The sequence below is a fragment of the Rhinolophus hipposideros genome, assembly GCF_964194185.1.
Source record: "Rhinolophus hipposideros genome assembly, chromosome: 9".
Classification (NCBI taxonomy): domain Eukaryota; kingdom Metazoa; phylum Chordata; class Mammalia; order Chiroptera; family Rhinolophidae; genus Rhinolophus; species Rhinolophus hipposideros.
In genome coordinates, this window is record NC_138055.1 from 8,718,743 (window position 1) to 8,743,849 (window position 25,107).

Genomic DNA, 25,107 nt, shown 5'->3' on the forward strand with positions numbered 1-25,107 from the left:
CCTGTCCTTTCCTGTTCGCCCGTTTCTCCCTCTTGCAGTTTTCACATTCAGTGCTTTTCAGGTTGGTTTGTTACCCCAAGGCCCATGCAGTCCTGCTCCCTCATGCTTTCCACAGTTGCAGACATTCTCCAGTGTCTCCCTGTGCTTGGCCTTGGGATCTCTGCCCCACCCCCACCCCACCCTGCTCTAACCCTGGCTTGTCTTGATGTGAGGGTGGGGGGGCTCCCCGCGCCCAACCTCTTCTGAGTCCTGGCTCTCTGCTCACCATTCTGTCTGCTGTCTCTTCCAGGTCCAGCTGTATGTATGGCACATGCTGCCTCTGGGGAAAGACTTACTCCATCGGATTCCTGCGCTTCTGCAAGCAGGTATGTGCTCCCAGCAACTGCCCGGGTCCAGAGTTGCAGGCTGGGGACCAGGAGCCAGGGTCTGTGTCTTGGAGCAGGGAGCAGTAGCTGCAGGAGCTCCTGGTTGACAGAGTGGCAAAGGCAGGTATAAAGCCGGGAGGCTGCCCTGTCCCCTCCCCCCCCCGTGGAGTTCCCATTCCCTGCGAGACACCTCAGGGCCCAGCACCCACTCCCCACGCGGTTAGTGACGCCCCTGCATTAGCAGGCTGTGCTCAGAGGGGCAGCGACAGGCGCCCTGGGAGTGTCTGATGCAGCCGTGGGCAAGTAGTCCCAGACTCGCTCATTTGACCGTCTCAGTGTGTGTGTGAATCCAGGGAACTGTACGGGGGTTCTAGAATCTCAGTTTGGAAACTTCTCATCAGCTGGAGCTAGAGGGAAGGAGGGTGGAGTGTCTGCATTAAAGATGCATGACCCAACAGGCCGGAGCCGCCTCTGGTCTCTTCCCCATTTCCCAGTTGGCAGTGCTGCAGTCGGTTTGCTCAGCGCACCCTGTGGTCTGGAGTAGGCTGGGCCGAGGCCGTGCGGTGCTGTGGTTAAGTGCACAGGCCTGGGTGTCTGACCATCTGAGTTTGGGTTCTAGCTCCTCCTCTGACAAAGTGACCTTGGATAAGTTACTTACTGTCTCCGAGCCTCAGTTTCTTCTGTAACATGGGCGTAGTGGTACTTACCTAAGGGGTGGTTAAGGAGCAGGTGAGGTATTAAATGTGGAGTGTTAACATGGTGCCGGCACGGAGCCTACTGCCTCTTGTTCAGGGAGGGAGGCAGGTGTCACTCCCAGCCAGCGCCGCCGCGCCTTAGTCTCCTCTGGGGCTGCTGTCAGCCCCTCCACCATCTCTAAGAGTAGTCAGCAGGGGGACGGAAACCCACAGCTGCTCATTGGCCAGCTCGTAGGCTTTCCACTCCTTCTGTGCAGGGCCACTGTCCGGGCACAGACACACCTGCAAAGCGTCTACCTGGACGTCCCAGGTCTCCAGGACTCATTCCACATCTTCCTTCCCTAAGGTTTTTCTAATTTCAAAACCTTCCCACTGCAGGGAAAGAGTTAAATTTGTCCTGGGCTCAGGGTGGGGCCTTTCGGAGCCATTGTTTACCAGTGGGTTTGGCTGCCCAGGGCCCCCGCTGTGACTCACCGCTTCTTTGATGATTTTGTTGTGTACAAAGTTCTGATCCCATGATCCTTAGCTCCAGTTGCCTTGTTATAAATTATTCCCAGCCCTGTGGGCTCGGATGTTCCATTCTTGTTCCCGGAGGTGGCAGGGAGAGGTAGTAAAAGGAATGAGAACAATAGAAACCTCTGCACACCTTTCCCATGTTGGAGGACGAAGGGCAGCTTTGTCCCAGAGGCAAAGGATCTGAACCTCCTGGAATGTTTGTCACTTCAGCTTCTCTGTGCCTCAGTTACCTCATCTGTAACAGGGGTGGGGGGTGAGGCTGCTGTGAGCACCCAGTGAGCTGAGCCAGGGCGACACCAGCCTATGGCCAGGCACTTACCTCGGTGCCAAAGGCTGCTCCTCCCTTTTCCTCCGAAGGTGCTGGTCCCCCTTCCTTCAGGTGGGGTGGTGGGGCCCGGAGTTCTGTGGGGTGTGCTGACAGCAGCTTCCATTGCACCTCTAGCCCTGGGGCAGGTGCTTCTGGCCACAGCCCCACAGTGCAGCTGCCAGGGCTCCCCTGCACACCGCGCCCCAGTCTCCAGGCTACGTTCTCTGCCCCAGGGTCCTTGCTCTATTTGGAGCCACATTACTTAGCCTTTCTAGCCACTCCCACATCCCAGAAGGGGCCTTGTCACTTAGATTTACTTGATTTCAAGAGAGTGCTGGTTCTGGTTATGTTATGGGCACTGTGGGTACCCCTGTTTACCGCGGCCTCTGGAGCGGAGTGTGAAAGCCTGGCTAAGGCATTCTCTCAGTGGCCGAGCAGGCCGGCCAAGGCCTGTGAGTGCACAGAGGTGGGAGACCCCGGGACGCAGAGCTGTCCCGTTCTTCAGTCCCCGCACAACGACCCTGTGAGGTGGTGCTGGCTGCATCCATCTATCAGAGGCTAAGTGACCACTCACTGGAGCGTCCACAGCTGGTAGCTGGCAAGGCCAGAGTTCAAACTCAGATGTCGGGGCTCCAGACCCGTGCTGGGGGCTGCTTCCTGTTTTCTGTGCTTCTCTAAGTCATCTCCATCCCCAGTAGGACCCAGCTCGATGTAAACTCGACCCAGGCCCAGGGTGTGAGGCAAGGAACCAGACCTGGGGTAGATAAGGAGGGGGAGAGGAGGCGTAGCCCGCCCCTGCTCCCCGGGTGGCCAGTCCCTTGATCGGGGCCCGGGCTTTGCCCATCTGCCTGGCCACCTACCTGCTGCTGCCCATCACCAGCTCTTACCCTTGCACTTGTCCACTCTCGGCCTCCGGGCCTCAGTATGAGCTGCTCCCTCTGCTTGTCCCGTCTCTCTGGCACGTTCCTATTGGCCCCTTCTCCAGTGGCATCTCCTGTCTCCTGCTCCTCCATTCCTCCATCAGATGTCCTTCCCTTCACACCTTGTCTTCTCACATCACTGAGTTACACTGTCATCGTCTCACGTATTCTGCCACCTCTTCCAGACAGCAGTCCCCTCGGTGAGGACACTGCCTCCCCGCCAGTTGCCCTTCGTCCCCTGGCATCCAGCAGGTCCACCTGGCCAGAGACGGCGTTTGGTACATGGTTTCTGTACTCATCCCGACTCTCGGCCTTCTCCCCCAACAGGCCACCCTGCAGTTCTGTGTGGTGAAGCCGCTCATGGCTGTCAGCACCGTCATCCTCCAGGCCTTCGGCAAGTACCGGGACGGTGACTTTGAGTAAGCAGTGGGTCTCCCCAGGGGCACGTGGGAGGAGTGTCGTGCTGGGATAGATGGCCCTGCCCAGAGGCTGATGTCCTGGCTTAGGGGAGGGGGTGGCCACAGACTGGCCGCACACCTGCAGCCAGGACCTTGCTCTGAGAACATGACCCAGCCTTCCTCACACTTCCCCGTACCCCTGAGCTGCAAGGCCAAGCCTGGCAGGGGCAGCCATTGCACGCGGCCCTGCTTCTGGCACAGGAGTGAGCCGTCAGCATCCATTCCCCTCATGTACATGCTGCAGAGTGGGGCCCTGTGGGTAGGCCCAGAAGGAACAGTGACCATTCCCCAGATAGGGAGCGAGAGAGTCAGTCCTGAGAGGCGGGTCTTAAGTCCCCAGGTAGAAAATCTCTCCTGTGTAAATTGTCCACAAATATCTCATTTTGGGGGTTAGTGAAAGTGACCACATGTCTATGTGCTGGTAGACACTTAATGTACTCCACCTGTACTCTGCATGATAGCCCTGCCAGGGCAGGTGACAGATAGGCTCAGAGCGGGACGTTGTGGGGTTCAGGTGAAAAGAGCAAAGCCGAGCACCCAGTCACTCTGATACCTGTCGTCCGACCAGCAGGCTGAGCTCCCCACCCGAGGCCATACTGGCTTCCATGCCCGTGTCCTCCACCGTGACTGTGGACGCCAGAGCTGCAGGTTGGCGGCTTAGACACACCCGTGAGCGAAGCAGAGGCAGTAGGGCCGGCCTACACGTGGGCGCACACCCTTGCTCCCCACTCATGTTTTGCTCACCTCTCTGTGTGGCTCTGGAGCACTGCTTGGGGAGCACTGCTGACAGTCATGGGAGTTGGCACAGGGGCAGGGCAAGGATGGGGAAGGCCTCTTGTCCCTGGGAAGGGTCTGTCCAAGCCAGAACGTTGCTCCGTTCCTGCAGCGTCGCCAGCGGCTACCTCTACGTGACCATCATCTACAACGTCTCTGTCAGCCTGGCCCTCTACGCCCTCTTCCTCTTCTACTTTGCCACGCGCGAGCTGCTCAGCTCCTACAGCCCCGTCCTCAAGTTCTTCATGGTCAAGTCTGTCATCTTTCTCTCCTTCTGGCAAGGTGAGCCTTCTCCCAGCCCGCGAGGCTGGCCTGTGCCACCCTGTCCCCTAAGCCTCATCCCTCTGCTCCTGCTTGCTGTCCCCGGTGCCCCTGGGACCCAGGCCATGGAGCTGGCCCTGGGTGAGCCTGGCCACTGGGCACTCACTGGGTGAGAAGTCTGGGCCCGCAGGGAACTTGATGGGAGCCATGGCGGAGTTTCGGGTGGGCTGCTTCATGGATGGGTGGATCCAGGGGACCCGGCATAATCTCAGTCTCAGTGTTGGTGGCCAGAACGGAGCTGGGGGAGTAGGGTTTCCAGGAGGCCTCGGCCTTGTATCAGCAACCCTGCCCTACAGGAGTAACTGTGTGGACTCTTCTGCCCTGGGAAGTGTGGCATTTGGGGGGCGCCGCATGGAGGAAGGGGCACCGGGAAGGGAGTCCAACCTGGGCCGGACACCCACACCTCCCCTTCCAGGCATGCTCCTGGCCATCCTGGAGAAGTGCGGGGCCATCCCCAAGATCCATTCGGCCCGCGTGTCTGTGGGTGAGGGCACCGTGGCTGCCGGCTACCAGGACTTCATCATCTGCGTGGAGATGTTCTTTGCAGCTCTGGCCCTACGGCACGCCTTCACCTACAAGGTCTACGCCGACAAGAGGCTGGACGAGCAAGGTATGCGCCAGGGTCCTGGAGAAGACCCCAGCAGAAGGAGCACGCCCAGTCCCTCCCAGGGCGTATCCTGCTGCCCAGGGTCCTACAGGTGTGGAAGGGTCAGGGATCCCGGTTTAAGGTGGGAAAGAGTCCACAGAGGTGAGGCTCCTCCTGCCCTGTCACAGGTGACGATGTGTCAGGGCCTGGAAGCTGGGCACACTTGTCTCAGCAGGCGTGGAGCATGGAGACCCCAGGATGCTACAGCACAGTATCCCATGGGAAGGGCGGGGCAGAGGTTCTAGCGTAGACAGGCTCCTAAGGGTTCCTGACCTCGAATGGTTATGTTTTATCCTGCAATTCTCTCCTCTTTAAAGTTGTTTGTGTGTTTTTTAAACCTGATTACTTCTGAGAAACAGACTCGGATGGTAATAACTTTTCACAGCTTCCTTTCACACCTGCTGATCTGCCTCTGTTAGAAGTCATACGTGAGATGTCCGGGCCCCAGCCTCAGATTCTGCAGTCACTGGTCTGGGCTTGGGCCTGGCAGGGTGTGCTTTCCGAGCGCCCTGGTGGCGGGGTGGGGGCCTCCTCTGGCTGCCCCTGGCAGGGAGGGCGTGTCCGAGGGGGACAGGAAGAGGAGGCTGGGATGCCTGAAGGGACAGGAGGCGGCAGGGCCTGGGAGGGGAAGCCTCCTGCTCTAACACCCCCACCCAGGAGCTCAGCTGCTGCCAGCGCCCTTCCCACGTGGCTGGAGGCTGGATCCGCACTTCCCCAGGCCCAGCACCTGCGCAGAGCCATGTCCTGAGCAGAGTATAGAGGCACCGTGTGTTGGTGGGCGAGGGCACCAAGGGGCTCCTTGACCCCCACCCACCACTGCCGTGTTCGTTCCCCCTTTGGGAGGAGGCCCTGAAATGTGTGGCTGCTGTGGGCATGGACGGAATTGTACTCAGGGCCTCTTGACCGAGCGCCCGACTGTGTTCTCCAAACACACTGCAGGCTGGGGGCGGTAGGCACTCCTTCCGTTTCTGACTGCACACCTACTCAGTGCCAGGCGCTGCTGGTCACGGCTCACCACTGCCAGCTGCTGCCCTGCCTGCTTCCCACTAGGCCCCCTGGAAGGATCCAGTGAATACCTAGTGTCCAAGGCGAGAGCCCTCGGACCTGGTCCTGACAGACCCTGTGCCCTTAGGAAAGTCACCTGTGCGCCTGGAGCCTGGGAAGGTGTCAAATGGTTTCAGGGAACATTCCTGCACGGGGAGGCCCTGCAGGGGCTCTCAGCAGACGCCTGAACTGTCTTCCCCCCACGGGCCACCAGACACGTCCACCTCCAGCAGTACAGCGCGAGCAGGGACCGCAGCCCAGCCAGCACAAGCTGCTGCTTCTCCTTGCCCCTGTCTGCTGCTCCTGGCCGGTCTTGTACTCACTAACCGTGACGCCCAGCCCCTCTCAGCCCTCCAGTCAGGCGTGGGTGCAGAGCCGGCTCCCAGGTGTGATCTGCACGGGAAGCCCCCAAACCCCCACCCCAGCCTCAATGTCCTTTCTGTGGAGTGTCGTGAAGTTTATAGAGCACAAGGCACAGGCTTAGCGATTCCAGCCAAACCTAAAGACAAAGCCGGGGGCTGGGGGGTGGTCCTGGCTTCGAGGCAGAGCAAGAACTCCAACCACTGTTCTGGGTGTCTGCTGTTTGTCTCCCCCCCACCGCCAAAGAAAGTGGGAATGTCACAGGAAGAGTCATCTGTAGACGGACGTTCCACCCAGGCCGTGAGGGGCAGCTCGGGCTGTGCGGGGTTGTGGGAGGGTGTTTGGGGGAGGGGCAGGGTGCGTGGTGTGTGCTGGCCTCGGTGGTGGGCACATGGTGTTCACTCAGCTGTCTCTTGTCTTCTCTATTTCTCCTGCTTCTCTCCCTCTCTCCCTGCTTTTGCCCTGGGTTTGGCCGCGGGCAGTGCCAACATATGGTCCTTACGGTAGGTTCTGCTCTCGGTCTGCACGTCTGTCCTGCACGTCAGTCCTGGTCACTGTAACCAGCATGCCTCTCCCAGCTCCTTCTCTGTGTCCCTGTCTCCTCCCCCACGGACACCCCTGGATGGCAGAGCCCAGAGCCCCTGCCTGCTGAGGGCTGCCCTGTATAGAGCTTGCCTGCTTCTGTCCTGGTCTGTCCTTGTTCTGGAATATGCCCTGCTCGGTTCTGGAGTACAGCACTCGTTAGTGGGAAACCAGGGGCAACTAGTATGTTTCCATACTTCAGAGAACGTGAAGGTGGAAAGAACTGGCGAGTTTGAGTCTGAAGACCTGGGTGCGAGTTGGGCTTACCTCTGACCTCTGATTTTGTGGCCTGAGCCCATGGGACAGTTCATCAGAGACAGAATTAGGAGGAAGCACGTCGGGGTGGGTGGCTCCTGCTCTCAGAGGAGGCCGGTAAAGATGTCTGCTCCACTGGGTCCAGGCCCCTGCAGCTGTCCTGATGGAGCGGGGTCCCTGGGCCATGACCCCAGGAGAGGGGGCAGGGCTAGCACCCGTGGAGCCTGGGCACCCCTGGCTTCTGGGCCCCCTTCCTCAATAATCCCCGTCTTCACTCTATGCCCAACTCTATGCTCTATGGCCTGACCTCCCTGGGGCATTCCAGGTTCATTTCCTGCAGCGTGCCAGCCTCTACCCCAGGCACCCTCCCCAGTGGCTGCTTCCCTCTCCTCCCTTCAGGGGTGCTCTGTGCTCTGCGCCCCAGCCACAGGGGCCGTTTATTTCCCTGTGCCGTCTCATGTCCAGGGCCCCGTTCTCTGCCCCAAAAGGGGGTGGTTGGATGACATAGCCTTGGGGTCGGGGTGGGTCCCAGGACGAGGGGCATGGCTGAAGCCACCTTGCCCCCTCACTCTACCCCTGCCTTGCAGGCCGCTGCGCCCCCATGAAAAGCATCTCCAGCAGCCTCAAGGAGACCATGAACCCGCATGACATCGTGCAGGATGCCATCCACAACTTCTCACCCGCCTACCAGCAGTACACGCAGCAGTCTACCCTGGAGCCAGGGCCCACCTGGCGCGGCAGCGCCCACGGCCTCTCACGCTCCCACAGCCTCAGTGGCGCCCGTGACAACGAGAAGACCCTCCTGCTCAGCTCTGATGATGAGTTCTAAGTGTGGCCGCTTTGGGGGAGGCTCAGCGCCTTGGCCCAGGGCAGCATGTGCCCCTCCAGCCTGGGTCCAGTCCAGGAGGCAGGCTGGCACAGCGTTGGCATTGCCCTTCCATGTATTGGACCAGAGACACTCACATATCGCTTCCAGACGAACAGCCAGTTGCTGTCTGCCCAGGGGACAGCCCGGGCTCACCGACGAGCCTTCAGGAATATTTCTACAAGACCAAGGCTGCACTGCCCGGGCGCGGGGCAGAGGACACCGGGAGTGACTCCCCCACCCCTGCGGCTCGTCCTGAGGTGGCGCCGTGTGGGGACCAGCCGTGCCCAGGCCGGCACTTGTGTTGTGGACCAGTGGCGTCAGCCTTCTCAGCCCTGTCCCCAGGTCATTGCCCTTCCCCACGAGACTTACAGCCCCAAACACCGTGCAATACAGCAACCTGGGCTTTTGCCCTCCTGCTCCCTCCCCTGTCCCCCCTTGTCTGATGCTAGATTAGCCTCAGCCCCGGCAGGAGGGAGGAGGGAATGCAAAGGCTCTCTGTGCACCCCCTCCTGACCCAGGCCTGCCTGGCATGCTGCAAGGATCAGAGCCAGACACCAAGAGCCACGGGTCCCACTAGGAAGGGTCCTCAGGTGCCTCTGAGCCCCTCTTCTGTTGATGTGGCCTCTCCAAGCGGGGTCCTCTCTGTGGCTGCAGCTCTGCCTCCCTCATGCACCTTCCTCGTGGCCTGCTGAGAACAGCCCACAGCCCACACTGCCCCTCACTTGGGGTCTTTCCTCTTGAGAGCATTTTAGGGCAGAGCCCTTACTTCTTGGCTCTTCAAAGGGTCGGGCTCCCACCCTCCTTCCCAGGCTGAGCAATCAGAACCTCTCCTGGGTCCTGGTCTCTCCCTGGGGCTTCTCCTCCCATTTCAGGAGAAGAGTCAGAGTCTCCATGTTTTAGATCAGCTTCCAGAGGACACAGTTCTGTGGGAGGGAGGACGGAGGGCTGGGGTGTGCAGCAGGGGTCCAGGAGCAGGGAGGAGTGGTCTCAGGCTCCTCTCCGTGGCCCTGTATCTCACAGGGCCTGGTATCCTCCCTTGTGTGGCCCCCTAGCCCGTCTCTTCTGTGCCTTAGTCACACATGAAAGCTCCCCCCCTCCCTAGGCCCTCACTCTGTCCTAGACACTCCTTGGGGACTCCCTGTTAAGCTGCTGGCACTCAGGATCCTGCAGTGCTGGGCCAAGCGCCCTTGGACAGGCCTCAGGGGTGGCCAGGACCACCTGTCCTTCCTCTCCCACTCCCCATATACCTGGAGCCTCCCAGAGCCGGAGCCCCCAGCAAGCTGGGGTTACCTGGCCACTGTCTTAGCGAGAGTGTTGAGACAGACATGATGCTTGTTCATACTGCCCTGTCCCCTTTGGGTTCGGGCTGCAGCAGCCTGGGTAGGGGATAGGGCGAGGGAGAAGGGTCCTGCCCAGTGGCATTGGAACCTCACTGTGGAATCGTCTTCCTTTTGGCCACTCCTGGAATGAACTGGGCCGAGCGAAAGTGGGATGGGGGGGTTACATCCCAGGAGTCTTTGTGGACACTTGGCCCTGGTGACCAAGCCAGTTCCCTGAGGACACAGAGGCCTGGGGTGGCGCTCCCAGGACCAGGGGCCGTCATACACCTTAATCTGGGGGACTGGAGGCCAGCTCTCTGGCTCCTCCCTGGTGGGCCTGGCCGGCTGGTACCAAGCTGCACTGGAAGTGGGTAGGTGCTGGCTGTCAGGACAACCTCTCTCCCCGCTCCCATCATTTCTTCACAAATCTGTTTCTCTGATGCCCCTTCCAGGCCAAAGTGTGCAGCTGCGTCCCTGCCCCTGGTCTCTGCTGCCCTGGCACTTGCCCTCTAGCTCAGTGGCAGGGAGCCAGTGACCCCTGGGGAGATGGGGCTGAGAACTCGTGCCTGACCAAGCCACCCCTCCTTCCTAGGATGCATAACCTACCTTGTCTTTTTTTTTTCCTGATAGAGTAGCTCTTTGTACATAAAAAATACTTGAAAAATTAATTGTATGATGTATGAAAAGACAGAGTCCCCTAGTTTTGTATCTCGTGTATGACTGCCATGAGTTCCACCAGAAAGTCGTTCTATTTTGGTCTCTGTGACATTTTAAATGCGTGACAGAAGTGAGCAAATAAAGTGAGAAAGAAATATATATATATATGAGATAATATACATTGTACTGAAATCTCTTCTGCCTATGGGTGAGGTTTTTTTCCTTCCTCTTCCCACCTCTGTGGATGTACTGAGGGTGGGTTTTGTGGCTGTGGCAAAGGGTATCTTAGGGAACCCTCATCTTTCTGGTGTGTAACGTGTAGGTGATAGGGGGATTCACATTGCTAGAGACTAAAATTGGGATCCAGGCCCCCACTGGACAAAAGGTCTCCCTGTCTCCTGGCCAGCAGAACACAGTGGCAACCTTGGCCACAAGGGGCCCAGCCTCCCTACCCTACATGGTTGGTGTGGGCAGTGGGTTGATGCCTCGTTTTTGTTTTGTCAACCAGCTAGGTGGAGCCCGCCCACTGGCAGCCCCCTTACTGCAGGTTTCTCGGGATTGAAGAGATTTCCTGGGGTCCTCACTGCTTCCAACCTATCTTCCTGCCTTTCTGAGCCCACGCAGGGCCTGCTGGGCAGTGGTCCTCCCTGTGTCTGCTCACCAGGCCGGGTATCTGGCCATGCAGAGCACCTTCACTGCCACCTCTGCATGCCTTCTCAGGGCCTGGCCTGGAGCCTCGCTGCAGTGACATGGCACTCAGGAATGTGGCGGGGGTGGGGGAAATTCCCAGCCTCAGCTCAGTCCCTCCACAGTTTCCGGCTGCCTTTTCAGGACTGAGCTCAGCATCTCAGAATCAGGGGTCAGGATTGGTGGGGGGGTAACCTGAGAGGGAAAAGGGCCTGTGGACCAAGCCAACCCATGTGGTTTGGCCCTTCTCCAAGGTGCACATCCTGCACCTTCTCCCAGTCCCCCGCCATCTCCATACCCACAGTCCGGCATGCGGAAATCGTCCTCACAGCAGTCGTGCGTGCTCTCGTAAACTCGGCGTGTTCAAGCTTGCAGCCCCTCGGGTCCCCAGTGCTTGTCATACCTATTCCCTCAGAATACCTTCCTTGTACAGATGGGTAAACTGAGGCTGCAAGAAGCTAAATAAGTCACCAACAGTCACACAGCTAGAAAAAATGCACACTGGATTCAAACCCTTGTTTCCTAGACCAGCACTGTCATTCCATCCTCCTCACGGGGCCCCAGAAGGGCCATCCCACTGAGATTACAGTGCATTTGGGGCCTACGATGGGACACGGGTGCGTTTCAGGCCCACAGGCTGCGACTGAGGAAGCCACTTCTCTCCCCGCCTCCCTGTGCCTTCCGGACCATGAGGAAAGTATTTTCTACTTGGCTGTAGAAAATCAGACCTCAATGTGAAAGTGCTGGAGATTACTCTTCAATCCGGGAATTTTCCTCTCTGAGAGGGACTGTTTACTCAATGATGGGATGCCCAGAAAATTTAACCCTACATTTCACTGTCCTCCGGGCTTTGCCTTCCCCAGGAAGGATCCTTGGCTCCAGGCACCCAGACAGAAGGACAGATGTTTTAGTGCCACCACCCCACCCCCAGCCTGGGCAAGAGCTAGTGATGGTGCAGTTACTTTATCTGACCTTCCCACCTCATAGAGGGTCTTTCCAGGGGTCGAAAACAGAACTCCATCTTAGGCCTCTCATTCAGATCCCCCACCCCCACCCCCCAAAAACCAGCTCAGGACATACACTTCTTCACTGTGGAAAAAGAACTTGACTTTATTCAGAAAGTCTACAAAATACAGAAGGACGATAACTCGCTTACTGTAAGTCAGAAAATAAATAAATTCTGGGGGCCGGGCAATTTTTATATAAAACATTTTTTGATGGTTATTGCCATCCGGCTTTCCCTAAATATAAGATAAAATGTGATTTATTTGCAGATATAAAATATAAAGTCCAGCTCAGGGCCATAGCTACTTTTCCCGGGGAGTGGGCGCTAGGGCTCTGGCTGGGGAGAATAACTTAGATTCGTGCAATAAATAAACAGCGGGGAGGGCAGCTGTATACAGTGTGGAGGGAGAGGTGGGTCTGGGCTTCCCAGGAGCACAGGTGACCATCAGTGGCAGCGGTCAGCCCCCACCCCACAGTGGACAGTCACAGGGGGACAGGTGGCACCTTTCCCTTTTAAGGACCCCTACCCCAGTCTGCAGGATTTGCAGGCTCTGTCTTCTCCCCACCTGCCACAGTGGTCGCTTCCTTGGTCCCCTTTCTCTTTCGCTGGCCAGCTCCTTCCCTCTCTTCCACCTGAATCACCTTCTCTTTCCCTCTATTTCTCCTCCCCCCCCACTCACCGAGAGCCATCTTCCAAGCCAGGGAGGCCCTTCCACCCTTTTTCAGTCCCTGTTCACTGTCCCCCCGACACCACGTCTGGGATTTCAGGGCAGCAGTGGGAAGACGTGGCTTTTAGTTCCAACTCAACCACTAAGCGTCTGTGGCCTTGGGCACTGTCTCACCCATCCATCGGAGGCCTGTCCGCGCCCCCCCCACCTCCCCCAACTGGGCTTCACTAAGCGATTTCTAACTGTCCCAGCTTTGGAAGGCCAGGCACCTTCAGGCACAAATCAGAGCTGGGAGCATTAGCTTCCCAGTTGGACAGCCCCACAAGACATCCGGGCCAAACTTAGTCCTGAATCCCCGGAGGGTGGGCAGGGGCCACTGGTATAAACAGTTTACAAAATGAGGGGTGGCTGTCTTCTCCTCTGTGGCTCTTCTCTAATCCACTCTGTATCCCATCCAATCTAAGAAGGCTGAACTTTCAGCCAAGGGAGACTCCAGGCCCCTACCCCACCCTACCTCCTCTCACCAATGTTGCCCCTTCCCAGGGCCATTAGATCCCAGTTTCGGGGTCCCACTAGGAAGACAGGCTCTGGCGAGAGAACGTGTGATCACCACTGGGGTTGGTGGCTGCAGAGAAATGGCACCTGGGGACAGAGGTGGCGGTTAGGCACTTTGGGAAGGGAGCTGGGGTCGGAGGGGCGCGGTTTTGAGACTGGGGCACGGTCGTGTGGCGGCGGCACTAGGAGCAGGCGGCGGGGGCGGGGCCGGGGGCGGGGCCGGGGGCGGGGCCTGGACCCGGGCTCGGGCTCGGGGCCGACTTGACGATGGTGATGACGCTGGCGGGCGCCACGAGCGCCGCCGGCCCGCGGGCCGCGGCCACCGAGCGCGCGAAGCCCTGCAGCGCCTCGCACTTGTCGCGCAGCGCGTCGAGCTCCAGGCGCATGGCGGCGTTCTCGCGCGCCAGCTTGTCCACCTCGCGCTCCAGCTCCGACTTCTGCTTCTGCAGCTCCTCCTTCTGGCACACGCGCTTCACGCGGCAGCTGGCCGCATAGCCGCGGTTCTTGAGCGTGCGGCGCCGCTGCTTGAGCCGCGTCACCTCCTCGGCCGAGAGCCCGCGCAGGTGCCTGTTCAGCTCGCGCACAGACAGCCCCATCAAGGCCTCGTCCGACAGGTGCGGCGTGTTCTCACTCAGCTCGCGCTTGATCTGCGGGCAGCACAGTGGGCGCACGGGGACACTGAGGCCCAGGGTCGCATCCTTGCGTGTGCGCCCTGAGCCCTGGGCCTGGCACTCAGCAGGTGACGGGACGGCTCCCCCTCCACCCCTAACGCTCCCCGTTCACACCGCGATCAGTGAGGTGGGGGATGGACTTGCTCCGAGACCCGGATGTGGGGCAGGAATCCGTGAGCGGAAACCAGGCCAAACCAGGTTCTGAGCACACAAGGCGCCATCCCAGGGCTCAACCCGAATTCTAACCCAGCGACGAGGCCGGACTCGGCCAAAGAAACCCAGGAAAGCACCTTTGAAGTCCTGCAACTCACTGGGCAATGTCCTAATGGGGAGGCAGATCCAGAGAGGAAAGTGACCTGCCCACCGGGTACACAGCCTATGACCACAGCGCGGGCCTCCTGGTTCCCAGCCTGGAGCCCTTCCCGGGGCCTCGTGATGCCTGATGCCTGCTGAGCCGCTCTTGGGGATTCCAGGTACTGAAGGGGAAGTTGGGATGGGAAGCTCAGCCTGGGCAGGGAGGGAGGGGAAAGACGGGGGACAACAGGGGCTGCCTCCTCACCTTCAGAGCTTTGCTGGATAAGGGATCCACAGACATGTTTGCAGAAGGTGTCCTAGACCTAGGAGAGAGAGGAGGCCAAGGTCACTTCCCCCCCCCCACTTAGAATAAAATCCAAACTCACCACCTTGGCATGTAAAGTCAAAATCCCTGTTGTCTTGGAACTCATCTCATGCACATTCCTCGGTCCCCGTGGTCCAGCCACAGTGGCCACCTGGAAAGGCTCATTCAGCCTTGGGGCCTTTGCACTTGCTGTTCTCTTTGCTGTTCTCTTCCCTTTTATTTCCCCGCAGTGACTCTTCATCATTTAGGTCTTTGTTCAATGCCACCTCTTCAGAGAGGTCTAACTGTCCCACTAAAACACCCCCTTGTGTCACCTCACAGAACCCCATTTACTTACCCTCTTAAGTCACCTCTTCTGCAATTATTTCATGTTTGATGACTTGTGTATGGTCTACCTCTCCCTCCTCCAGCAAAATGTAAGTATTTTGCTGTAAGTATTTGCTGTAAGTATTTTGCCTGCCTGTCCTACCACCACATCGATATGCCTAAATCTCTGCCTGGCACATAGTAGGTGCTCATTAAGTATGCGCCAAATCAATGGACCCTCTTCCCCAGCCATTGTTCCACATGGTGCCCCCATGTGTATTTTATTAAAAAATAAACATTTTTCATTAAAGGACAACCTCCATAGAGAAAAGTACACAGAACTAGTACATGTGTACTAGTCAGTGACTTCTCACAAGGTCCAACCAGCACCCCATCAATATACAATATAACCAGTCCCCTCCTTTCCCCCTGCCCAGACCTCCTTCATCCAGGCCCTTGTTTTGGAAAAGCTTCCCCAACCTGGGGGGCTGCCTAGAGCATTCAGCACTGTCCTGCGCAGACAGAATAGCTATACCTAGACTGATGAGGGGCCCATTGGCCCTCACTGCCTCCCCTGAAAGCCCCATGTTCACTCGACAAACATTTATTGAACATCTACTATGTGCCAGATATGTGCTGGCCACTAGAGAGACATGGAAGGTACATTCTAGGGGCCAATGATCATTGCTCTGGGCCATTAAAGGGACTGGCTCCCAAAGCCCCCCTTTAAAGCAGCAGTCCTCTGTCCACAGCCACTCTGCTCTTCTCCCCCATTCATTCTTAGGCTGTTTCCTCCTCTGATAATCCCCATGGAGATGTGATGGTGGTGAGGAGCCAGGGAGTACGGGGCAGGAGGGTGGTCTGAGACACAGCAACCCATCAGTTCTCACCAGCAATACCCAGTTTGACAGAGTGAAGCAGTGGGTGGAACCCGGGTCCAGACCCTGGTTCCTTGAGCTGTCTGTGGGGCTGTCTGTGGGCTGTCTGTGGGGCTGACCTCTGACCCCTTCTGGCAGGCCCCCAGTGTCTCTCAGAGAGTGCATGGAACTTGGCACCAGACACACTGAGGCCTTTCAGAGGTTGTCCCCCTCACTAGCTGTGGGATTCTGGCACACGAGTTAACCTCTCTGTGCCTCAGTTTCCCCATGGGTGATACAGGGTGGCTATGTGCGTTAGGTCATGTTACTCCTCTCTCATGACCCTCCCATGGCTTCCATCTCACTTGGATTATAGCCAAAGTCATCACAACAGCCCGAAAGGCACTACATGATGTAGCCTCAGTAAATGCCCCTCTGACTTTAGCACCGTTTCGCTCCCTTCCCTCACTCTGCTCCAGCCACACCTGCCTCCTCGCTGTTACACACACACACACACACACACACACACACACACACACACACACACTCCTCCCCAGGGCCTTTGCACTGGCTGTTCCCTCCGCCTGGCGTCCTCTTCCCCTTCAGGAAGATAGCCACAAAGTTGGCTTCCTCACTTCCTTCAGGTCTCTCTTCAAATTTCGTGTTCTCACTCACTTTAGAATTCCCAACCCTCGATACTCTCACATTCGGTCTCCGTTTCCTAGCTCACGTTTCTCTACAGCACTTCTCATTACATATAACTATTATTACGCACATATATTTTACTTGTTTGTTTAGTGTCTGTCTCCACCTGAATGCCAGCTCACGACCGCAGAGACCTTGTCTTGTCTACTGCTCAGCCCCCCTGCTTTGCGCAGTGCCTGGCATATACTAGAAGCTTCAGTAATGGTTGCTGGATTCTCCATGTGACTCAGGCCAAGGTAGGGAGAGTCCAGGGCTTCTCAGAAACCCCCTGGCTTTTCCCAGCCCACACAGCTAGGGGGTGTGACACCCCAGAGGGAAGCAAGTAGCTGAACGGGAAAGGGAAGTCTGCACTTTGACAGATTTGTAACAGAGGCGGCCACGCACACGCAGGCCTTCTATGGTTCCCTACTATCCTGGGGACAGAGTCCGGGCCCAGTGTGTGGCTTCCAGCTCCCACTACTGCCCACCTCCGTTCTGCTGGGAAGATCTTTCGAGCCATCCAGGCTTCTTGTGGTACAGCTAGGGGAAACTGAGGCCCAGGAAGTCCCAAGTGAGGATCCTAACCTTTCACAGACCCCACCTGGAGACCCTCATATACCACTCCTACCCTTCAATCCAGGCCTCTTAAATGACCACCTTCCCCCAACACAGCCCTAGGAAGGTCCCAACATGTCCGCTCATCTCCGTAGCAACCAGGGGATGTTTCACCCACATGCAGACCTTCCATGGCTCCCTACTATCCTGGGGACAGTGTGTCTCCCGGCTCATTTCCCACCACGGCCCAGCTCTGTTCTGCATTCCAGCCACGTGGAATTCTTTCACTTCCTCTCACCCCACGCTGTCTTGCCTCCAGGGCCACCCCACACCCTGTGACACTTCTCCCCCTACTTTAGCTGGCAGACTCCTACTCATCCTCTGCCCTGGGTGTAGACATCTCCTCCTCCAGAAAGCCCTCTCCGACCCCTAGGACTTGTTAGGCACCGCCCGCCCCACCTCTTCCCCCCTGCACTGTAATGGTCTGTTTCCTTATCTGCCCACCAAACAGGGAGGTCCACAGACAGGAACCAGGCTGAGTCAGCTCTGGGTGCTGAGGCTGCCTGGCATGGGGCCTGGCAGGGAGCAGGTACCGGTGAGGCCGCAGCCTCTGACACTGTCTGTCACCCAGCTTATCAGTGTCGGAACCACGTACCCACGCCCCAACCCCACTGAATATCATAGAGAGAAAAACCTCCTGGCCCCTTCTCCAATTCTCCCCGCTTTCCATCTGCCTCCTTGCCTCTGCTTGGCAGGGCTGGTACACACGTCAGGAGGAGGGGAAGGGAGCAGGAGGGGTTCTGTCCTCACGATGCTTGGCCCCGAGGTGGGTCATGGGAAACAAGGAAAGAAGCACTGGATAAAGAGTCAAGACCAGGTTTGAGCCCCATCTCTGTTTGCTCCAGGTGTGTGACCTTGGGCAAGCCACTCTACCCCTTTGGGTCTCCACTTTCCCATTTTGTGGGAAATACCTGCTTTCATAGTTTTGGTGGAGCCAATGGTAGAGGTCAGTGAGCACTTGGGGGGTTATGAAAATAGCTGTCTGTCCAGGAGGGGTCAGGCTTGTAGCAATCCACTCATCATCTCCTGGCCTGCCAGGGTCACATGGGAAAGACCCCCACCTTCTCACTTTACCCAAGGGGAGAGGAAGATCCAGAAAGGGGCATCTCTTGTCTGAACTCAGGTGACTGCCTTCCCCCAAATCGGGAGGGATTCTGAACCCCTGTAAAGGCCCCAGGACTGAATCCTGGTCCCTTTCTCACTGTCATCATCCTGATTCTCCCAACAGCCCTGTGAAGTAATGCCCAGAGAGGTCAATAGAGTAGTCCAGGGTCACAGAGCTAACAGAGTGGAGCTCAGGACTGAGGCCACACCAAGCCACATGCCTTGTCCCAGTGTGGACTTCACAGGTCCCAGCATGTCCGCTCTCTGTGGGTACCCTCTCTGTGTTTCCCCACCTCTGTGAAGAGGAGGCTGGACTTGTCAGTCCCCAAGGCCACAAGCTCTGATGTGCCAAGATTTGTGTTGGGTCTGCTAGGGGTATGCAAATGACATACAGATAGCCAGGCCCCCTTGCCAGCTGTTCGAAGCATTGGTTATTAGGTGATGCCCAGGCAGTCTGGGCTACACCGAGAGATCTGATGGGAGAGGGGAAGCCTCTCCCTACAGAGTTAACTGAAAGCCTGCTGGGTGCTGGGTGCTGAGCACTGGGTGCTATGGCTGATGCAGAACGTTAGAGGCCTGGCCTGGCCCCTCAGACAAGTCATTTTCCCTCTCTTGGCCTTGGTTTCCTCACTTGTAAGTGGGGACGATTATAATAGCATTAATGTGTAAAATATAAGAGACTTAGACAAGGTCAGAAATGGCAAATGGTTGGCCTATGTCACCATCATCCTTCCTTCCACTCAACACACACATCGCTAATCAACCCCAATACATTACCCTAAGTGAAGGTGGATGCAGCCCCCAAATCTTTCTCAACACAGCACTGTTTTACACTGAGCTTGGATACATCCTCAGAATCCTTCTCAACACAGTTCTCCAAAGTAAGCCCAAGAGGCAGAAGCTGTTGGCTAACCCCTGTTCTATATAATGGCTGAAGGTCCCACCCACTCGGCTGGCTGTGATTCTAAGTCCTTTCAGGCCCTAGGGAGGCTCTGAACCTGTTCTCTCCTTTCCTCCTCCCGCTTTTCTAGCCTCAGCTCCCTTAACTGCATCCTGGACATCAGCTGAGGCACCCACGTTTGCCCAGGAATGCCCTAGCTCAGCAGAGGCAATCACAGAGGCAGTGACGAGAAGAGGGAACTGTCTGATACCCTCAGGCTTTCAGCCTCCAACCCTAGGCCAGGGGCTGCCCGGCTGTAAGCCGAGGGTCTGGGCGCCCCACCAGGCTGCCTCCGCCGGGCTGATAGACCTTGGGCCTGAGACAGTAGCTGATCCGACTTCCTTGTTGTCACTGAGACAACTGAGAAGCTATTTGGTGGCAGTGGTGGGCTGGAACCCAGGAGTCCTGACCTCCAGCTCAGGGCTTTTTCTTCAATGCCAGCCAGCACACTCTCACACAATACACCCCTGCTTCTTCCCTTTGTGGCCAGCAGAGCGACCTCCAGGCTCTACAGGTTCCTAACAGTCTTTTGGAGGCATGAAGAATGAACTGACTCTTGGGGGATTGACAGTTGCCTTGCCCAGTCCGCAGCCACAAGCTCTCCTAGAGCCCCCTCTCTGCCCCCCCAGTCCACTCCAGAGACATCCTGCAGACGGCCCACCCACTGGCACGGCCTCCTCTCTGGCTGCTGAGCCATTTTGCTTCCTCTGTGAGGACAGAGGGAAAAAATGTGTTTTCCTGGGTCTTGGCAGTCAGCATTGGTGGAGCCTCCTCCCTGATGGAGGGGGAGCAAAGCTGGGAGAACCCAGCACCTCAGGGAAGCAGAAGCCTGGGGATCCAGCTCTGGTTCTGCCACCTGCTCACACTCATTGTGTGACATCAGGTATGCCACTCCCTCTCTCTGGGCCTCAGTTTCCCAACATGCCAAATCTCCACCAAGCCCGAGGTACCTCTAGCACTGACAATCTTGGAATTTAGGGTGTCTGATTCTGCCCCACAATGGAGCGCCAGGACCACTAGTGCAGGTCCTAGAGGAAGGGAAAGGAAATCAGTGAAGGCTTCCTCGAGGCAGGGACATGAGATCTCGAACTCAGAGACTGTCAGCCTTGACCATTCCCCTGCTCCACTTGCACAGCTAGGGACCACTTCCTCTTTCAGCTGAACCATGACCATAGCCACCTCCTCACTGGTCTCTAGTCTAGTCTGCCTCCACCTCTGACCTCACCATCTGTCCTCCTCCAAAAGCTGTCAGAAGGATCGTTACTGACACAAACCTACAAACCTATGTTCAGCCCATTTCAAAACCCTGCGATGCCAGCCTCCCTTCTGGCCTACAAAGTGGGGCCTTCAGGCCTCCACCATGTTCTGTCTCCACTCTCTCCCAGGATCTTCATGGACGCAGCACTCATTCATTCATTCAATCCGCCAACACCAAGAAGCACCTACTCTGTGCCAGGCTCTGAAGGCCAACGATGAATCACAGCCCCTGCCCTCAAGGGCTTCACAATCATCACTCGATCTGACCACCTGGCTCACTGGTCACCTCCTCAGGGAACCCTTCCTTGATTGCCTTGTTACAGGAATACCTCAGAGATATTGTGGGTCCAGTTCAAGACCACTGCATTGTAGTGACTATCTCAATAAAGCAAATCACATGAATTTTTGGGTTCCCCAATACATATAACAGTTGTGGTTATACTATACTGAAGTCTAAGTGTGCAGTAGCATTATGTCTAAAAAAATAAGGTACCCACCATAATTAAAAAATATTGCTAAAAAATGCTAACCATCATCTGAGCCTGTTGGAAAAACAGCGCTGATAGACTTGCCTGACGCAAGGTTGCCACAAACCTTCATTTGTAAAAAACCCACAATATTGTGCTGGGAAGCACAATAAGGTGAGGTATGCCTGTTCTATATACTTTCAAACCACAGTTACTTCCCCTTCATACCACCCATCTCAGCTGTGGTTTTACTTTAGTGTGGTAGCTACTCCTTCAACTTTGTCTCTTCTCATTGACTGCAAGCTCCCAGAGGGCAGGCTTTGGATCTCGTTTGTTCACTGTCTCATCTCCAACATCTGGCCCATGACAGGCTCCACAGCAATTCAGGCTAGAAACATCAGGACCGAGAAAGGCACAGGAGCCAGGACCCCACGTGGGGTCCCAGGCCCGAGTGAAGGCCCAGGGGTGATCCAATGGGAGGTTTAACCTTTCAGTGCTAGCTTTCCATCGGCGAGTCAATCAGCCGCTTCCCCTCATCCCGACCCTCGGGGAAATGCAGAGATGTTTCCCGCCCAGCTTTAAGGATGGGCCTGCCTGGTTCCTGTGCTCCTGGCGGCCATCTCCTGTACTCGTACCCCACACATTCCTGGACATCCCTGGCCTCGGCCTGGGGGTGTTGGCTCTGCTTTCTCTGCCACCAGAGAAAACAGGCTATGTGTAGAGGCTGCTGTACCTCCCCCATTCTGCCACCTGGAGGTTGCTGCTACATATGGGGACACTGAGGTTCCTGCTGTCGTAGCAGAGCTCACCAGGGCTCAAAGATTCAAAACTGAAAGATCAATTGCAAGCTCAATTGCCTGCCCCCCCTAATTCTGTAGCCCTAGGGATAAGAAGAGGGGGAAGGCAGGATAGGACCAAGGACTCCCGAGCCCCCAGCCCGTCCCTCAGGCTACTGAGCTACATGGAAACTTTCTGCAGGGCTGATAAAGGGGGGCTAGGACTAGGTTGGGCCCCCACCACTCGCACATTAACCCTTTGAGTACCAAGACCACCTGTCCCACTGCCGGTTGACCAAGCCTGGCCCAGAATGAGGTCTCTGGGAACTCCGCCTGGCCCAGGCCCTCAACTAGTAGCTCAGGTCCGGCTATCAATAGGTATGTGTGACTAGTCCCACCTGTAGTTGAAACCACCAGCAGGACAGAAACCAGCTCCGCCCCAGCCTCCTGTCCCACCCTCCCAGACCCAGCAGGTACAAACTCCAGAACCCAGACCAGCCAGAATAGCCACCAAATAGAGGAAGCCTGTGATTCCTTTCTACCTCACTTTGCCATGCGTTTTCTGGTTCTTCCTGTTTCTCCTGAGACTGAGGGGACGGGAGACTCTGGGGATGAAGGAGAGTCCCAGGGTCTGCCTTCCCCAGGCAGCCAGGAAAACCTGGGACAAGGACCTGGGTGCCAGCCCACCAGGCGCTGGGGAGAGGGGTGGGCTCCTCGCCTCACCACCAGCCCAGCCAGACCGGGTCCTTTGATACTTCACCCCACCCCGGGGCTGCAGGCGCCGGTTCTGGGCGGGGGACAAACACCGCGGTCACAGGTCACATGGCCGAGGCCCTGGGAAACTCCGGAGAGAACAGGGACCTGGCCGCCGCCGGCTGGTGGAAAGGGGACAGTCCAGGCGAGAATTCCCAGACCCCGTGTGACCACGAACGGGGCCGCTTCCCTAGCTTGGGTCCCTATTCTGCGTTTATTCGTGGGGGCACACTCCAAGGTATGCACCGCGGGAACACAAGCCCCAGGGTCCTCACCGGCCAGTGAGCGCGCGGGCGGGTAGACACACACGCACACACACGCACTCTCTCCACGGTACACCGCACACGCACGCACCAGGCAGGATACTCAGGACGCAGGCCAGGGAACACACGCACGCCCGCCCTCGGACGTAAACAAACCGCGCACGCCCGGCTCACGGGCACCGGTCCAGGGACTGTTCTCACCGAGTCACGTACTTGCACACACCGCCCCCCCAGCCCCGCCTCGGCGGACGCTGACGCTCGCTAGCCCGCACTGCCCCTTCCTGCTCTGCTTCGCCGCCTCCACCCGGCGCCCCCAGAAGGGGCCCACCACTCCTGCCCCCCCCCCCGCAAGCTTGCTTCCGTCCCGTCTCGGTCTCCCCGACCTCTGTCCCCACCTTCCCCCACTACACGCCAGCCCTCTGGGCGATCGGTACAGTGGAGCACCGATTAAGTGGGCCCCGGCGCCCCGCCCCAAGCACGTTCCCAGGGCGCGGAGACTCTGCTGTCTCGGGGCCCCGCGCGCCTGGCCGCGTCCCGGACCCGCGTACCTCACCCGCCTCTCGGCCCGCTTCGCCTGGCGCCCCTGGCACGATCGAGTCCCGCTGTTGTGCGGGCCACTGCCCTGGCCGGCGCCCGGGTCCGTCTCCCCTCCGGTCCCGACCGCGGGTCGCTCGGAGCCAGGCTCCTGGGAGCGACGCACCGAGTTTTGTTGTGGGGCGGGCGGCGCGGTGGGCCGCTCAGAGTTGTAAGGCGAGCTTCCCGGAATTACTCACTCACAGGATTCCTTTCATTCATAAAAACCCAGTCATGCGGTGACGTCACCTCCCCGGCAGCCCCTCGGCCCGGGAGCGGCCTCTGGGCTCCTGAGCCCCGCCCCGGCCCCGCCCCGCCCCACTCAGGCCCCGCCCCGGGGTTCTCAACCTCTATTAGAGCGCGGGCTGGATGCGTTCACGTGACACCTTGCGAGAGCCGCGTGGGTGGAGGTGTCATTTGGCTCATTTTACAGTCGACAGTCCCGAGCCTCTTCTCCTTTCGACCTACACCTTCTGCCTTGATGATCTCATCCAGTCCCGTGATTTTAAATGCCATCTATATGCCCATGAGCCACAAATTTGTATTTCCAGAGCACAACGTCTTGTCTTGAGTTCTGCTGCGAGCCTCCACGTGAGTGCCATATGAGGACTACAAACACTACACAGCTAAAGTCCACCTCCTGGTCATACCCCCCAGCTTTTCCCATCTCAGCAGTTCAAGCCCGATCCTAGGAGCCTCGCTCCATCTGTCTTTCTCCCTCCCTCCAACACTATCCTGCATCCGATCACCTCTCCCAACCCCCAACCCTACCATCGGATGCAGGCACTATGGCAGGAACCTGACTATGGCAGCAGCCGCCTGATAGTTTCCCCACTTTGCCCCTAAGAGTTTTCTGTCCACACCAGACAGTGTTCTTCTCAAAGCAAAGGTCAGATTGTTTCACACACTCCCACCCTCTCTCTGGCTTAACACCCTCACTGGCTTCCCTGTGCATTTAGAATATAAACTATATCCCTGCCTTTGGCCTCCAGGGCCCTAAGCCATCTGGCCCCTAGCTAACTTTCCAGCCTCGTCTGTCATTCTGCCCTCACCCACTACTCTGCAGCCACACTGCCCTTCTTACACACACACACCAAGCTCATACCTGCCACAGGGCCTTTGCACCTGCTATTTCCTTTTCTGTTTACTGCTGGGCTCTTTCCCATTTTTCAGGTCCGCTCAGCTGTCTCTGCCTCAGAGAGTCTTTTCCTGACCTCCCTGGCTAAAGTAACCCCCAACTCTAAAGTTTGCTTTTATATAACCTTAATATCCCACAGGGTATCTTGTTTATGTATTTGCTTACTATTTAGTGTCTGTCTTTCCCAACCAGATGTAAGATTCATGAGGGTAGAACCTTGTCTATCTTGTTCACCACAGATTTCCTGTGCCTACAACCGTGCTCGGCACAGAGTAATCCCTCAGTGCAAACACGTTGAGGAAATAAATGAGTGGAGGTTCAGAGAGGTAAAATGACTTTCCAAAGTCACACAGCTAGGAAGTACAAGAGCTGGAATTTAAATTTAGGTCTGACTGATTCCTGGTCCAGATGTTTGGGGCTATGCCCCACTGGGTAGGGCCCAGCATAAATTGAGGGAAGTGTTCAATATCTGGAGCCCTACCCAGAAGAGGCAGCTTTGAGGGCCAAATGGGGAGTACTGCTGTTTATTCTCCCTTTCCTTTGCTCATGTTGGTCCCAGTGCCTGAAATGTCTGTTGTCCCTCCAGGAGCCATCTATTCTGTGAAGCTGACATCACAGCATCTACTTTATTTTATTGCTGAAGGCATAGGAACTCCCCAGCGAGGAGGTCTTTGTGTGGAACCCTGGGTTCCAGCAAGGCTCCCCATTCCCTTGACATAATATAATTTGATTTCAGAGCCCTTGTTACGCTTTCCTGCCTCTGAGCCTTGGTCCAACTGGGATTGTGACATCTATCTCTTATCTCGCAAAGGCCTTGGGTTTCATATGCAAATTGGCCCACTAGCTTCCCAAGTGACCCAATGATGAGGCAGCTTTGTCTGGCACTCAAACAACCCCTCCCCACTCCCATCCCCCAAATTGTCCACTTGCACTACATTTACATATCTACGAGAACAACTCATGTTACCTATTTGGGTACAAAAGTTCTGGATTTTAGAAATTGTACAATTGTGATTGTTGCTCTCCATTTTCTAAGAGCTTCTCAAGGGCTGAGGCCATAGCAGCTGCTCAACTAGTGAACT

At 57.0% G+C, this 25,107-nt stretch overlaps 3 protein-coding genes across 9 annotated transcripts in view; 2 read left to right on the forward strand and 1 right to left on the reverse strand.

Annotated features, from left to right (window-relative positions):
- Positions 1–10,283, forward strand: part of TMEM184B (transmembrane protein 184B) — a 47,346-nt gene extending 37,063 nt beyond the window's left edge. Inside the window, exons 5-10 of one of the 2 annotated variants that reach the window (XM_081058691.1) lie at positions 290–365; positions 3,131–3,222; positions 4,148–4,317; positions 4,772–4,966; positions 6,889–6,909; positions 7,831–10,283. In XM_081058691.1, coding sequence (XP_080914817.1) covers positions 290–365; positions 3,131–3,222; positions 4,148–4,317; positions 4,772–4,966; positions 6,889–6,909; positions 7,831–8,072 — 796 coding nt within the window. In that variant the 3' untranslated portion in view covers positions 8,073–10,283. The remainder of the gene's footprint in view (positions 1–289; positions 366–3,130; positions 3,223–4,147; positions 4,318–4,771; positions 4,967–6,888; positions 6,910–7,830) is intronic. The other variant, XM_081058692.1, reaches the window with a different exon arrangement.
- A 1,577-nt stretch (positions 10,284–11,860) lies between these two features.
- On the reverse strand, positions 11,861–23,142 carry MAFF (MAF bZIP transcription factor F). Of its 2 annotated transcripts, XM_081058694.1 has the most exons (4): positions 22,863–23,083; positions 14,233–14,290; positions 13,985–14,149; positions 11,862–13,649 (listed from the first exon to the last, which is right to left on the reverse strand). In XM_081058694.1, exons 2-4 carry the CDS (start codon positions 14,266–14,268, stop codon positions 13,185–13,187), a joined length of 666 nt encoding a protein of 221 aa, XP_080914820.1. In that variant the 5' UTR covers positions 14,269–14,290; positions 22,863–23,083; the 3' UTR covers positions 11,862–13,184. The 2 variants fall into 2 exon arrangements, with proteins under 2 accessions (XP_080914821.1, XP_080914820.1); XM_081058695.1 differs by lacking the exon at positions 13,985–14,149 and having other exon boundaries at positions 11,861–13,649; positions 22,863–23,142.
- The window catches only part of PLA2G6 (phospholipase A2 group VI), a 75,642-nt gene continuing 64,561 nt past the window's right edge, over positions 14,027–25,107 (forward strand). For all 5 annotated transcript variants that reach the window (XM_081058683.1, XM_081058676.1, XM_081058682.1 and 2 more), the window contains exon 1: positions 14,027–14,146. In XM_081058683.1, coding sequence (XP_080914809.1) covers positions 14,116–14,146 — 31 coding nt within the window. In that variant the 5' untranslated portion in view covers positions 14,027–14,115. The remainder of the gene's footprint in view (positions 14,147–25,107) is intronic.

Bases quoted from the DNA above. Each gene is read 5' to 3' on its own strand.
- MAFF (XM_081058694.1), bottom strand. From the start codon at position 14,268: ATGTCTGTGGATCCCTTATCCAGCAAAGCTCTGAAG. The intron at 14,150-14,232 runs GTGAGGAGGCAG...CTTCCCCTTCAG, and splicing joins TATCCAGCAAAGCTCTGAAG to TACCTGGAATCCCCAAGAGC. The intron at 13,650-13,984 runs GTGAGTTGCAGG...TGCTGCCCGCAG, and splicing joins CCCCATTAGGACATTGCCCA to ATCAAGCGCGAGCTGAGTGA.